This window comes from Erpetoichthys calabaricus, chromosome 1 (genome assembly GCF_900747795.2).
Source record: "Erpetoichthys calabaricus chromosome 1, fErpCal1.3, whole genome shotgun sequence".
Taxonomy (NCBI): Eukaryota; Metazoa; Chordata; class Cladistia; order Polypteriformes; family Polypteridae; genus Erpetoichthys; species Erpetoichthys calabaricus.
Window position 1 is genome coordinate 10753681 of NC_041394.2, and position 16639 is coordinate 10770319.

General features: G+C 41.4%; 1 protein-coding gene across 2 annotated transcripts in view; it reads left to right on the forward strand.

The window, feature by feature from the left end:
• The window catches only part of wdr62 (WD repeat domain 62), a 242829-nt gene that overhangs the window by 129617 nt on the left and 96573 nt on the right, over positions 1-16639 (forward strand). For both annotated transcript variants that reach the window (XM_028795560.2, XM_051933967.1), the window contains exons 8-10: positions 7152-7312; positions 11279-11468; positions 15982-16134. In XM_028795560.2, coding sequence (XP_028651393.1) covers positions 7152-7312; positions 11279-11468; positions 15982-16134 — 504 coding nt within the window. The remainder of the gene's footprint in view (positions 1-7151; positions 7313-11278; positions 11469-15981; positions 16135-16639) is intronic.

Here is a 16639-nt window from a genome sequence, read left to right on the forward strand (position 1 = left end):
ACTAAAACTTGTCCATCCATCTGCAGTGACGGCTGCCTTCAACACATGTTTCAGCTCAGAAATGGAAACGGATGAAACATCTGGTAAGAGGAGAACATGCAACTTTGACATTCCCTGACTTAGCTACAATTAAACACATTCACTTACCGAAAATCGGGGGCATCTACTATGGCAAATGGGTGCAAGCCTTTTACCACAAACTTAGTCACTGCTCGGTGACATTCGTCTATCCTGGCCTGTGTCATTTTACTTTTCCCCGCCTCTGTGAAAGGAGAAGCTACCAGTAGACTGCAGCGAGAACTGCCAGCATCTGAGACAGCCAGACTCTGTCTGTCTCTCTCGTCATGGTCATCTAAATGCAATGCACAGTAATAGCAGGTTTTGCAATAAGGCAAATCGCGCTAACATAATATGCAATGTTAGTTGATTAGTTACCTGCCGTATTAATGGGAGAGGACGTGCAAACGTTACCGCTGCTGGGTTGAGATTCACTAGTCCAGAGCGGATCAAAAACATGACATTCATTTAAGGTTATCGCGTGTTTTGTGAGCAAATGCTTTTGCATATTCGTAGTGTTTCCTCCCTTTGATGAAATATCTACTTTGCAAGTATTGCAAGTTGCCCTGTTGTCATCCTTTCTCGTAAAGTATAACCAAACTTTTGAGCATTTGTGCCGCTTAGGCGCCATGTTTCGTGCTGGGTAAATGACGCTACGCAACGTGGTGACGTCATTCGAGGCGACTGGAATCGATAGGGGAATCGTTTGCAAAAATGGCAAACAATTCCAAGGAATTGAAACAGTGGGAACCGGTTCTCAACAAGAACCGGTTTTCGATTCCCATCCCTAGCTCCAAGTGAGCAGCGAGAGGTAAACAACGGCAGAAATGGCATTGACATCTGGCGAGAGATTGAAGTGAGTGCATAAATCAAAAATATGCTGTGGACAACATTTGCATATTATTACTGAATTGGACTCTGACATTGATACAAGTGATCGAAAACAAATGTGAGGTACCAGCATCAGCTGATCATAGTCATGAACAGGTTTGCGCAGCTGATGCACCTACGGCAGTGTTCGCCTGGGAGTACCACCACTTATAATGACAAGAAGTACAAACCATATTACGATGTACTGTGCCTGCCACTGCTGCCCCTGTCACTCAAAGACAGCGTAACAGCCAGCCTGCTGTGCATTTCTGACAAACGTGTAGCCACAGCGTGCAGCAACAGAAATTTTATGCTGATTTCTGTGTGAAACCATTGAAAACTGTTTTTTGGAAAAAATATTCAGCCCTCAGAGTTAATTAATCCATTGTTTTCTAATTAGTGGGTCTGATGCTAAAGTAGTTGCAGCCTTTGATTATTCCGTGGTGTTTGCCAGCATGTCTGCTCTGTTCGTTTTTAATTGTCATTAATAAGATACAACAAAGGGGGAAAACTGCACAGAGAAAAGGCAAAACAGAATGAAAACAAAAGAGAGTTAAGCATTTAAATCTCTAGCAAAAGCAGAAATATATCTAAATGTGTAATAAATGTAAAAGTCATGCTGATGTGCTTTTCTGAATGTAGAATAAAAGAAAAATAATCCCAGCTAATTAAATGAGATCAGTGCTGTCAAGTGTTGTCACTGATTAGAAATCCAGTTGGAACAAAAACCTGCAGTCACAGTGTGCTCCCAGGACCGAGGTTGGGAAATACTGATCTACACCAAATCTCAAAATAAAACAAATCTACTGACAGATTTGACTTTGTCATGACTAGCTCAACAAAATGAGCTAATATTTAGAATCCATTTATTAAAATAAGTTAATCCTTACTGCTTTCATGTCAGTTAAGAATGTATTTTGAGTCATATAATGCTTACTTAATGAACTTGAGCTGATGATCAGAAAGAGTTAACCACCGTGATATACACTACCAATCAAAATTAGAGAACAATTTAATGAATTATTGTTTCTTTTAAATACTGGTGACTCTCATTGCTCAAAATGTAGTCATATTAGCCATAGGTATGATTACTGTTCTACTGGAATGTTTTAAGACATAACCAAGGCATAAGTCATTCAACAAAAACCCCCTTTAGTTTTGGATAAGTACAGTGATCAAAATTACAGAACTGCTACAACTGTACTGCAAAAGAAGCCTGCAAGTGAATTTTGTCTACACTCTTTGACTATTACAGCTTGCAAACTTCAGCAGGAAGTGTCGAGGCCCATGCTTTCAATAACTTTGGCACATCTGCACCCACAGGACATGACCTGTTTGATTCCATTCCAGATCTCGCAGAGATTATCGGTCACAGTCAGATCAGGACTCTGGGCTGGTCATTCCATCTCTTTGATATTTTCACAATAGGTATTCCATCACTTTGATATTATTGTGAATTTCCCCTTGGGATTAATAAAGCTATCTATCTATCTATCTATCTATCTATCTATCTATCTATCTATCTATCTATCTATCTATCTATCTATCATATAGTGCCTTTCATTTCTATCTATCTATCTATCTATCTATCTATCTATCTATCTATCTATCTATCTATCTATCTATCTATCTATCTATCTATCTATCTATCTATCTATCTATCTATCTATCTATCTATCTATCTATCTATCTATCTATCTATCTATCTATCTATCTATCTATCTATCTATCTATCTATCTATCTATCTATCTATCTATCTATCTATCTATCTATCTATCTATCTATCTATCTATCTATCTATCTATCTATCTATCTATCTATCTATCTATCTATCTATCTATCTATCTATCTATCTATCTATCTATCTATCTATCTATCTATCTATCCTCCCATTTTGCAGTGTGGCAAGGGGTATTGTCATGTATGCTGGCTGATTGGGTGATGCTCGCAGGGATGGGACCACAGGTTGCTGAAGGAGGTTGTGATGCACATTAGCATTCTTTTAATTTATTTATTTTTTGGTTCTTTTCTTTGCCTTATTTCTCATATTAGGAATTTGTTAGTTTTCACATACCTCTTGATTTCAGAGTGCATGGTCAGCCATTGTACAGCACCACTGGAGCAATTGCAGGTTAAGGGCCTTGCTCAAGGGCCCAGCAGAGTAGAGTCCCTATTGGCATTTACGGGATTCGAACCAGTAACCTTCCAATTGCCAGTGCAGATCCCTAGCCTCAGAGCCACCACTCCGCCTGGATGTCTCCATGTTAAACAAGTTAGGGTTACAAGTACAATCCCCCACCACTTTTGGTAATAACAGGAATTTGAACTGGGAACCTTCTGGATACCAACGCAGATCCTTGGCCTCCGAGTCACCACTCTGCCCTCCACCGTTCCACCTTGCCATGTAGCTTAATGAGAGGCATGACTCCAGCTGCTGAGAGCTTCCCCCACACAGTGACACTTCCTCCTCCTCCTCCTCCTAACATTACTGACTTCTTCACGCACTTTGGGTTCAGTCTTTCCCCTCTTTGATGCAGAACTTAACATTCCCCATCTGAACCAACTAAATTAAACATGTTTTTTGTTACTGAAATGAACTTTGGACCATTTCTCACTCTACACTCCGTCCTCATGCTCCTCAGCAAAGGCTAGTATAGCATTTTTATTCTTTTTGCTGATGAGAGGCTTGGTCACTGTGGAGTGGACCTTGAGTCTTAATTCTCTCAGACGGCGAGACACTGTATATCCAGACAAATTCCTGCCCTGTTCAGCACTGGATTGGCAAGCAATTTCAGTTGCAGTGTTCAACCAATTCCCCACTGAGAGCCTTTGCATTATCCTATTTTCTTCATGCACTTGACTTACCTGTATCCCAATGTTCTGGCTAAACTGACTGACTACCTCAGTCTAGTTATTTTCACCCCCTAATCATCCCCTGTCTCTAACTGGTGAACCAACTCACCATTTTTCCAGGTCATCTGTGGTGTAAAATGGCTGCTGTCACATCATCCAGACGAATGCTACACATTAGTGGTGGTTGCAGGGGCTCCCCACTCCATGTGGAAAGAGCTTTGAGAAAAGTCCTATATAAATACAGTGGGCCAAAAAAGTATTTAGTCAGCCACCAATTTTGCAAGTTCTCCCACTTAAAAAGATGAGAGAGGCCTGTAATTTTCATCATAGGTATACCTCAACTGTGAGAGACAAAATGAGAAAAAAAAATCCATAAAATCACATTGTCTGATTTTTAAAGAATTTATTTGCAAATTATGGTGGAAAATAAATATTTGGTCACCTACAAACAAGCAAGATTTCTGGCTCTCACAGACCTGTAACTTCTTCTGTAAGAGTCTCCTCTGTCCTCCACTCGTTACCTGTATTAATGGCACCTGTTTGAACTCATTATCAATATAAGACACCTGTCTACAACCTCAAACAGTCACACTCCAAACTCCACTATGGCCAAGACCAAAGAGCTGTCAAAGGACACCAGAAACAAAATTGTAGACCTGCACCAGGCTGGGAAGACAATAGGTAAGCAGCTTGGTGTGAAGAAATCAACTGTGGGAGCAATTATTAGAAAATGGAAGACATACAAGACCACTGATAATCTCCCTCGATCTGGGGCTCCACGCAAGATCTCACCCCGTGGGGTCAAAATGATCACAAGAACGGTGAGCAAAAATCCAAAAAGTAACAAAGGCTACTGTCAGTAACACACTACGCTGCCAGGGACTCAAATCCTGCAGTGCCAGATGTGTCCTCCTGCTTAAGCCAGTACATGTGCAGGCCCGTCTGAAGTTTGCTAGAGAGCATTTGGATGATCCAGAAGAGGATTGGGAGGATGTCATATGGTCAGATGAAACCAAAATAGAACTTTTTGGTAAAAACTCGTCGTGTTTGGAGGAGAAAGAATGCTGAGTTGCATCCAAAGAACACCATACCTACTGTAAAGCATGGGGGTGGAAACATCATGCTTTGGGCTGTTTTTCTGCAAAGGGACCAGGACGACTGATCCGTGTAAAGGAAAGAATGAATGGGGCCATGTATCGTCAGATTTTGAGTGAAAACCTCCTTCCATCAGCAAGGGCATTGAAGATGAAACGTGGCTGGGTCTTTCAGCATGACAATGATTCCAAACACACCGCTCGGGTAATGAAGGAGTGGCTTCGTAAGAAGCATTTCAAGGTCCTGGAGTGGCCTAGCCAGTCTCCACATCTCAACCCCATAGAAAATCTTTGGTGGGAGTTGAAAGTCCGTGTTGCCCAGCGACAGCCCCAAAACATCACTGCTCTAGAGGAGATCTGCATGGAGGAATGGGCCAAAATACCAGCAACAGTGTGTGAAAACCTTGTGAAGACTTACAGAAAACGTTTGACCTTTGTCATTGCCAACAAAGGGTATATAACAAAGTATTGAGATGAACTTTTGTTATTGACCAAATACTTATTTTCCACCATAATTTGCAAGTAAATTCTTTAAAAATCAGACAATGTGATTTTCTGGATTGTTTTTTTTCTCATTTTGTCTCTCATAGTTGAGGTATACCTATGATGACAATTACAGGCCTCTCTCATCTTTTTAAGTGGGAGAACTTGCACAACTGGTGGCTGGCTAAATACTTTTTTGCCCCACTGTATATAGAATTATTATTATTATTTATTATGTGGTGTGTTAAGTGAAAGCTTAAAAAAGAAGAAACTTTGTAAATTTCTGTATATTTTCCATCACATATGTTGTCCTTTGAGCATGCATCACTTTGCATGTTTATTATTTGTGGGTATCTGAATATAATAATAAGCTGATTTTTATGTGTGTGTATGTATGTGTATATCTATATTGTGGAAGCTGGCCCGGACACAGACAGGTTGACTTCGTATAATCACCCACAACACGTTTATTATACAAATTAATATTTACACAGGTGTACACACAACCCCAAAACTCCCCCAAAGTCCAGGCCTCTGTACAATGCCTCTTTCTCTGGTCCACCTCCACTCCTCTCCCCCCGAGCTTTGTCTCTCTTCTTGCCGACTCCAGCGCTCGAACGGAGGAAGGCGGCCCCTTTTATAATCACCCAGATGTGTTCCAGGTGCCTCCCGATAATCTTCCACCGGCACTCTCCAGTGTGGCGGAAGTACTGGCTGCGCACCCGGAAGCACTCTGGGTGTCCCTGGTCTTCTTCCCCCCCCCCCCCCAGCACTTCCGGGTGTGGCGGAAATGCTGAGGAACAGGGCTCTTCAGGCATCTGGGCACCCCCTGGCAGTGACCACGGGGTTGAGGGTTGAGCTTCCAAGCTCAGTTCCCGTGGTCTCCAAAGCCACCAAGGCGGTCGCCCCCTCATGGTCTGGAGGAGGCATAAGCCCTCCTCCGGTCCTCCTGGGCATCCCAGCTGGGTACCACCCCCAGCCACTCGCCACAATATATGTGCATTTATATATGAATATATGTGTATGTATAGATTTGTGTATATTATATATGTCTGTATGTATATATATATGTATATGTACTGTATACTATATATAATATGTGTATGTATGTATGTGTGTATGTGTGTGTGTATATATATATATATATATATATATATATATATATATACATACATATACATACATATATATATATATATATGTGCCCTCCTCACTCACGTGTCTGCATTGGGGCATAACCTTAACTCCACTTAGTTAGCGAGCATGAGAACTATTTAACGGATTTGTCTTTTTTTTCTTTCTATAATTTCCTTGAACATTCCGGTTGATTTCGTGACTTGTTGCGCTAAGAATCAGAGTTCGCTTGCAGGAGTGATATATTCACGCTAATCTGAGGCAGAGGCTGTGGGCCAAGTAGAGGGGGAAGAGTGACGTTAGGAGTAGAGATCTGGGCAGGGCCCTCTTCACTGTCCTGTTTCACTAATACGCGGGCGAAGCTGGGGGAGATGTCTAGTGTGTATATACAGGGTAGGTATATATGTACTGTATGTGTGTGTGTATGTATGTAGTGGAAAAAGAAAAGGTTTAACTCCCCAAAGTGAAGCATCTAAAATTCTACTGCCCTTTGACATTAAGGTAAGATGATGAGTGTGGAAGTTTTCAATATTTTATGAATAATTTACTCACTGTAACTGTGAATTCTTTCCATGCAGCTTTAACATACAGTATGCGCATCATAAAACTTTCTCGCTGTGTTTTGATGTTTTTACTCTTTATTCTTCCTTCTGTTGCAGTCGCCTGTGTCAAACTGCGTTGTAGCAAGTGAGGATTATGTATTCTGCGGATGTGCAGATGGCACCCTGAGGATCTTTAATCCCCAGAACCTTCATTACATCACCAGCCTGCCCAAGCCTCACCACCTGGGAGTGGACATTGCACTAGGGGCTGACCCAGGGTAAGTCTTTACATTGACGTTTGATTGTGTGAATCCCAAAGGAAGGTTGAGCCAGCCACATTATTACAGGCGTTTTGTGATAGCATGTCATAGATGTGGACAAACAGACGAGTAATTGTACACCAGCTCCCTCAACAACTGTCTAATGACTTGATGCTCTCCATGCCGTGTTTGAAAGCAGAGACAAAATTGTGTTTCCACAGTTTGTTATGAGGAATTCTTGCTAATAATGTTGGGGTTCATAAACAGGTTTCTATTTTAAAATCCATTATTTTGCTTACATCTTGCCTGAGTTGCCTCGAAAGCTTGCATATTGTAATCTTTTTAGTTAGCCAATAAAAGGTGTCATTTTGCTTGACTTTTCACTACATTCATAATGGCTAACACGGTACAACACCCTAGTACTCTTTTCCCCCAGAAATTTTTAACAAATGAGAAAGTCACACTGAATGACATTTATAGAATACAGTGGGCACAGAACAACAATCCATTTGTTTTTGGCAAAAAACTCTTTTGACTGACAAGGTGCATTGTCATTGTGCAAAATCCAGTTTTGGGTGTGAAACTTCTCAGGATGTTTTTTCCTGGTGCTTTTCCATAGATGCTTCAGGGGTTCGTTGAAATATCGCTGATTGACAGTCTTTCCACAGGGGAAAAAACTGTTTATGAACAAGGCTGTCAAAACTGAAAGATGTGGTTATCATCTCTTAAAAATCTACAATGGTGACTTGGAGGAAAAATAAAATCGGGAGTGGTCTCCCTTCGACTAAATCATGGAAATGGATTTTTGCGGAGTAAACCACAAGATTATATTTTTATATTATGTACATTAAAAAGCCATCAACAATTCAAATCAAATTAATAATATATTGAACAATTATTATAAAAGTAAAGTTGAATAAATCGGACTCTGTAGCTGCATGAATAAAAAGTAAAGCTTCCAGTTAGCGGAAATAGCTCAAAAGTTGATAGAAATCTATGTTTTGTACCTAATCCCATTGGGATTAATAAAGTATCTATCTATCTATCTATCTATCTATCTATCTATCTATCTATCTATCTATCTATCTATCTATCTATCTATCTATCTATCTATCTAATACTTGAGTGCGCTTTCACTTCGGTCAACCAAATTCTGCATACAAGTTATTGTGTTTTACATACACACACACACACACACACACACACACACACACAGACAGGCCTAATTCCAAAAATAGTATTTTCGGACTCAGGGAGGTCTAAACCATCAAGATTCATCCAAATCTCGAGGTTGAATATTTGGACAATTAACAATACTTCATATACGAGAATGTAAAAACTTGCCCAAGTCCCAGTCACAAATTATAGAATAAACGTCTGAAATACACACTTGACCAGCTCAGCACCACGTCACTTGGCGGACTGATTAACCAGACTGTAGCCATACCTAGCAACATATTGGAGAACTTCACCATACTCCTGTGGTATTATCCAATTCCTGGAATTTTTGTATATGGCCTGGATGTAATTAGTGTTGAGTTCACTCCTAGATCCTTCTTGTAAAATGTATTTTCATGTTTCATCCATTGCCATACTGTTTTTAAATCTAACCTTTGTGGCGAAGGGCTGGGGGTGGTACCCAGCTGGGACACCCAGGAGGACCGGAGGAGGGCTTACGCTTCCTCCAGACCACGAGAGGGTGACCGCCCTGGTGACTTTGGGGAACACGGGACCGGAGCTTGGAATCTAAACCCAATAGGGGCCCGTGGTCACCGCCAGTTGGCACCCGAATGCCTGAGGAGCCCTGGCCCTCAGCACTTCTGCCACACCCGAAGTGCTTCCAGCTGCACAGGTGGTACTTCCGGCACACTGGGGAGTGCCAGTGGAAGCTAATCGGGAGGCACCTGGAGCACATCCGGGTGTGTATAAAAGGGGCCTCCTCCCTCCATTCGATGGCTGAAGTCGGGAGGACGAGAGTCAGTCTTGGAGGAGCGGAAGCGGACCTGAGAGAGAGGCACTATTGACAAGGCCTGGACTTTGGGGGAGTTTTGGGGTTGTGTGTGTCACTATTGTAAATATTAGTTATGTAAATAAACGTGTTGTGGTGCTTTAAACATGTCTACCTGTCTGTGTCCGGGCCAGCTTTCACGCCTTTCTTTTTTCATATGTGTATTTTATGTTTACTTACTCAAATTCTTTATTCTTTACTCTAAATTTTTAGTCTGTCTGTAATGGTCCAGCTGATTCCACATTATCTGCCATTCCACCTAGTTTAGTATCTACAAGCTAGACCAGTTTTGTTTTTTTTTTATAATCTTCTACTGAACATTTATGTATAATAAAAAGAGCAATGGCCTCAGCACTGACCCTAAGGGGTCCCACCTATTCATGTTACCTAATTGTGAAAACATTCCTCTTGCCTTAACCTTTTGTTCCTGGTGTTTTAGATAGTTCTGTAAGAATGTCCACCCATCACAAGCCCCTCATGTAGAAACATTTCAAAAGCTTTCTGGAAACTTTATTAAAAGGCAGATTTATGGCATTTGTTTTTTTACTGTTGATATATTACGGTTGTTCCCATGCTGATTTCAATGCACCTAATGTCCTCCACGACTCTTGTTTGACTACTTCTTCTTTTTCCTTTTCATCTTTTCCCACTTCTGCGTGAGGTTGATGTTCTTGATCAACCTTCCCCACACAGCTCGGATCTGCACCTCCTCAGTCAGCCCCCTTTTCCTTCAGATCTTCTGTCATTTTATCCATTCACCTCCTCTTTGGCCTCCCTCGCTTTCTTTTCTCTTGTACTTCCATTCACATCACATTCACAGTCGTCTTTGACAACTAAAGTATTGACATAATCTCTGTGGTCATCTTTCATCTTTTGCACAATATTTCTCTCCAACTGCCTTTTAGCTTTCCCAGTGTTCTTTTTAACTGCTATTCTCATTTCTTCAGAATCCCTGAAGTCAGCAGTGGAGTTATTTACCTTTTACACTTTATAATCCGTCTTTAATAAAACCCCTGTGTGTGTCCAGGTGTCCATGTGTGTGGGTGTCTTCTGGTGAAGTGCGCATGCGCGGGGCACGGTGCGATGCGCGATATTACTGTCGGAGAAAGTTACAGGCGTTTTACGGAAATACGTACAAACCAGTATTACTGCGAGAGGAAATTAAAGGTACACAATACAGTGACTCATATTACAGCCAAATACAAGCCAGTATTACTGTCAGAGGAGATTAAAGGCATATTACTGACGCGCACGCCTGTGTTACCACCAGAGAAAATTAAAGGTAGGCCTATATGACGGACGATCAAGCCAGTATTACTGTCACAGAAAATTAAAGACACACAATACACGGTGGCAGCTCACGACGAACGGTCAGCACAGCAAGTAAACATCAACAAAAGAAAGGCTGAAAGAAAGAAAAATACGACCAACAAAAAGAATGAGGTCAAGGTCCCTTGCCATTTAATATAGACTGTTCCTACTAATGTTTATGCACTACTGTTCTAGCGCCCGTTATTGTCACGGGCTAAATGACTAGTAATAATAATAATTCATTACACTTTAGTCAAATGTGTTTTACTTTGCTACTCCGTTTCTATCTAATTTCACCAAATTTCTAAATTTTGGAATAAACTTCGAGTAACATGTTAAGTATGTTCTGTTCATTTTCAGTAGTACTCCGTCTGCCATCCACTTCCCTTTTTTGAGATCTCACAGGGAGATATTGACATGCAATTAGATGGGCTTGGTGATTTATTTGATCACATTTGTCTAAAGTACTTTTTTATCGTATTGTTTAACATCTTTGACATTCAGACAAATCTTCATTTTATAATAATTTGACGTTCTTTTTCTTTTTTTGTAGTTTGGTATTAATGTGTTGTCCTGAACCCTGCTGCACCTTCTACTCTTACTAAGACCTTTTAAAGTCTTTGTCATATTTGCTCACCGCTAATCAGGCTCTTTGTGTTGTTCAGACATCTTTTTGACCAGATCCCAGGTGCTGTTTACCCCGATGCAGTGGCATTGGCTTTTGACCCCGTTACAAAGTGGCTGTCGTGTGTGTACAGTGATCATAGCCTTTATGTCTGGGATGTCAAGGATATGAAGAAAGTTGGGAAGGTGAACTCCGCTTTGTATCACAGTGCCTGTGTCTGGTGCGTTGAGGTAAGTGACTGAGCTCTTCCTTTCCAGCTCTTGAATGGAGATCTCCTCATTTTTCTGTTGTGAGTCCAGCTGTTCTTATGTGTAAGATTTTCAATGACGTTCAACATTATACAAATAATGTCCCTCACGTGGGCAGGAAAGCACATTTCCGTGATATCCCTGGCAATCAGCAGCTACCCTCTAAAACACACGTAGCTGTGATCTCTCTCTCTCTCTCTCTCAAAAACGTCAAATGTTACTCCTTAACAATCTCTAGATGATAATGTCTGCTGAACAACCAGGTATCGCTAGCTAAGTGGAGGCAAGGTGCACTCCAACACATGGCGAGAGGTAGAGTGACTCAAATGGAGGCTGGCATGTGATTGAGGAGGGCCCCCTGCACCTCGGCTTGCAGCGTCTCTCTTGGATTCATGCACATAAATCTGTCCTGTAAGTGAACTATGATACTTAGCATGATGAGAGATGTTACAAAATCGATCGGAATGTTTAAGCAAAGTATAGAAGAAAACCTGATCTAAATCCGTTAAGTAGTTCTCTCATGAAAAGCTGACAGACAAACTGAGAGACGTTGGGCATTTTTATATATATGTTACGGCCAAAACCCGAAATTGGCCAAATCGGGAAATGGCCAATGTCGCTGTAAATTGACCGGCCAATGTCCGATCTTTTCCTCGATTTCGGGATTTGGCCAGCCAGTTTGCGAAATGGCATGGGGCGATCGGCCAAAGTCGGAAGGAAAAAGGCACGAGCAGCGATTTGTTGCGCACTTAGTAGTGCAATTGCGTTGAATGTAGCCTTGGCGGCTCATGTTCAGAAAGCGGACGCCACTTGGTTGTTTCACAATAATTAAGATCTGGTATATAAGTAGATTTCACATTTCTGTTATCATTTTAGCAATAAAATAGTGACTTAACATCAGGACCTATTTTATTGACCTTAAGGTTAGTGTTTGGGCGAAGGGAAGGCCGTCTCAAGTGGCGTCCGCTTTGCTGAACAAGACCCGCCTTGAGCAGTTTCTCGTGCAGAATGGAAAACTCCTTTCTGAATCTGCATCTGAAAATTTTTAAGCATCTTCGCACCTTGAGAGGACAGTCTTACATCAGCACATCGGATTTTGACCAGGGAGTTCTCGCCACTTTGCGAAATGGCTGGCCAAAGTAGCATATATGCTGGTAATTTCTAGTACTTTGGACTTTGGCCACACCTCGCGGCCAAAATGCGAAATGGCCGGTCAATTCGGGAACTGGCTGAACTTCGGGTTTTGGCCGTAACATATACACCAGTAAAATGAAGGACCCATGGAATCAATCCTAAAGCATACCAGTATATGATATGACTTTATTAACTCTTTTAGGGCTAATTATTTTTTTCCCTTTTGTCCTAGGGCTGAATATTTTTCCAAATAAAAACAACATAGAATACTTGGTTATGACAAATGTCACTCTGTGTTATGTCCCATGCGCCTCTACAATATGTTAATTCACATTCTTATTGCATACCTGTTTACATATCTGATATGCTGAAAGGCCCTATCTGGTATCAAGTGACTGGTAATCCGCAGTATCCACCAACATGCCTTGTCGTTTGATGAAGTCCAGTTCCCAGCTTGCCTCCCACGGATCTGTCTGTGTAGTCCTCCCAGGGCGAACGTTGCTGGGGTGTGTCAGCTGCATGATAAGCTAATGCAGGTGCCTAACTTTCGATCTCCAGATCACTTGCATCAAAGTTGGATTTCGATAAATCGGAGTCCAATTCAGTAATAATATACAAAAAATAAATATGCCCAGAGTATTTTTTCTTTGTGCATTCGCTTCATTCTCACACCCAAGGTCGATGCCGTTGTTTACTCTATGCTACTTATGCACATGTAGAGATTCGATATCCGGTCAAAGAGTTTAACAGTCCTCCTAGCAAAGAGTGTATACCTATAACATAACGGAGAGTTTTATCAACAATTTTCCGCCCTCTGCCCCTGAACGTCGACTTTAATCAACATCTGCAATCAGGGCTGTGTCGACAAATGTTGACATTCGCCCTAAAAGAGTTGAGGATGTCTGTCAATGTCTGAATTTGTTTTACTTCAGCTTCCCGTTCATCCCATGTCAAATCTCGCTAGTTCTTGGAGGTCACTCTTCATTAGGGTTCTCGTTCATCCAGGCATCAGTCATGTTCCCAATTCTGCTTTGGAGAATCAACAGTTTTGGAAATGTCTGATTTGGCAGCATGAGGACACTAAGGCTTACATCCACACTACTATGTTTTCGTTTAGAAATGCAGATATTCGTCTTTTCTTGCCATATATCTGCACTACCCCAGCATTTTTGGAGAGTTTTGAAAGCACTGTCTAAAACCAATATATTTCTGAAAATGTGGCTCAACGTTGCAGTGCATATGGGAGAAAATGAAGGGTTTTGAAAATGTAGACTCTAATCATCTTCTGATTGGTCAGTGCTTATTATGTGACTCTTCCCTGATTGGACCTTGCTCCTTACAATGTTTCATTCACTGTTCTATCAGCCTTCTTGGAAGAAAACCATATTCCAACACAGCAGACATGGAGAACTTGCCTATCTGCTTGTATCTAAATTGCTCTTTGTGCATACATGTGCAAGAGGCAAATCACTTACCAGTCTCTACCGTTTAGCAGTAAGTCCCATGATGCTTTGTGTAAACGTCACTTCGAGGAGAACATATTCTTGTACTGTTTCCAGCAATGCATGCTTGTCTAGTGTACATGAATGGCTGCGTCATATGCGCTTTGAATCATTTAAATGTGGGTAGAGATACTCTCGTAAACAGTGTGAAAATGCTAACGTGGACAGGGATTATTTTTGTTAGGCTACATCCATGGTGCTTTTAAAGGGCTCGTTTATACTTCACACTCAGAACTTGTACGCGCACGCATCATGCCTGCCATGCGTTTACAGCATTCATTTAACACATCCTCTTAGCAGGTCCTCAGAAATTAATGTGACGCATGCACGAGCTGCAGTACCAGCAAAAGTCGGGGGGGCGCAGTGTGACAAAGGTTAGAATGTGACGTCAGAGTCTCTGTGTACTATCTACATGTGACAGAAAGCCGCTACGTGGATCCTACGGGATCGATGTGTGCGCTTCGATGTTTGATGAATGGTTCAATGTGGTGAAGCAAAATGCTGATGTACAGATGCATTTGTGATGCTTTTATATTCAAGCGTTTCATATTCCCAATCGTAATGACACGATACATTTTAAATGTCTCATGTACCGTCTTCTGTGCCGTCTTTTTTTGCTGGGGCTTCCTTCTGACCTGACAACAGCGGCAAACAGCAGTAGATCACCACACTGAGCACATACTGAGTATGATATTCCAACTCTCTACACATTTAGAATCCTTAGATTTATACTTGATATCACTTTCATGATGAAATGCATTAAAGTATGTATATTACATTTTACAGATAAGTCGTTAACTTTGTTTAAATAATGAATACTATTAAATTACACATATGGGGGCGGCGCGGTAGTGCTGCTGTCTCGCAGGGAGTCACATTGCTGGTTTTCCCTGCCTGGAGTTGGCATGTTTTCCTGCTGGGTTTCCACAGTGTGCTCTGGTTTCCTTCCAAAGATATGCAGATTTGGTGACGCTAAAATGACGCCAGCGTGCATGTGAGTGCTTGTATTCACCTTGTGATGAGCTGATGCCCCGTCCAGGGATTGTTTCTGCCTCATGCCCGATGCTTGCTAGAATGGACACATCCCTGGATTGATGGATTTAATCATTAAACATCCTTTTCAGAGATATTGCGGTTTGGTGTCATTGGAATTTAATGGATGTTCCAGGCAATTCACAACACCGCAAAGCTGAACCTGTTCTCACCATGATAATATCTCGCACTGCCACCTGGTGGATTCTTCCAGATTTACGTAAAGTACGCGTGCAAGCATAAACTGTAAAACGCTTGCGTAGCAGGAGCGTCCGCTGCAGCATGCGTCGCGTCGCATGAAGTACAAACCTGGCCTTAGAAGCCATAGAATTGAAAAATATGTTTTATTACTAGCAGGAATTGACTTCTGATTAGGAAATTGGTGCAGAGTCGTTTGCATCTCTTGTCACTTTGCGTCTCATTATTGTTTAACTGATGGTTAAGGGAAAAGTAGAACAATTAAGGATTGTAATTCTTAAAAAGTAAACCACTTCCAATTAGAGCGAACTTCATTTATTGTTCCATAATCAGTAATAGCTAGTTACTAATTAACAAAGATGGTGAACAAAACCAGCAGCCATTATGTCCTTCAACAATCCGAGTTTGACATCCCAGAACTGGATGAACGGGTGGAGGGATTGCAAGTAATGCAGCTGGAGTTCTCAGACCTAGAAGTGGCAAGCAAGGAGACCCATTATGCAATACCTGCATCCTTGCTATAATGAACAGGAGAAATTGATTCTTTCATGGCAGTAGGATTTATTTCCAACTCATGCATGTCAGAAAGTGTTTTGTTTTTGTTTTTTGTTTTTTTTAATAAATCTCAGACATACCCCGAATTGGAAGATTCCACAAAGGCCTGTCTGCCATCCTGTTCCTTTCTGACCTGCTCCTCTGACAACACTATTCGTTTGTGGAACATGGAAGACCACTCGTCCTATGGTCCACTAGCTGCAAAATACCGCAACTACTACAGCCACGTAAGTACTTGGTGGTTTTTATTTTAAAAGACATTGTTGTAAATATCAGGAAATTTTCTTGCATCTCAAGACAGCTGGTGTCTCCAGAGTAGTACTGAGGTATAATGTGTGGATCCTCAGGCTGGTTCCTTAGTGTGCACATGCAGTGTATAAAGGTTTACAGCTTTAGTTTGCCCTTTTACCTCTTTAAATAAGCGTTTCAGCTTTTGTGCAAATTTGCACACGTTCAGCTGTGCGTTTTGTTTTTGTGCTGAACTTATTTTGAAGTAATATGCAGCTCTCATTTCTTTGGTTTGTTTTGTAAAGCTTTTTTTTTCTGTGTGCCCTGTACTTTCATGCGCCACTGGTGTCATTTCAATGGCGGCTCTTTGTGCTTCCTGTGGGGTTTGCTTGTAGTCTCGTGAGCATTAAGCACATGCTGTTTTAGAACATAAGAGCACTTTCAGAAAAGGCCATTCTACACATCATAGCATATTGTTTTCTTCTAAGCTAATTTAAACAAAAT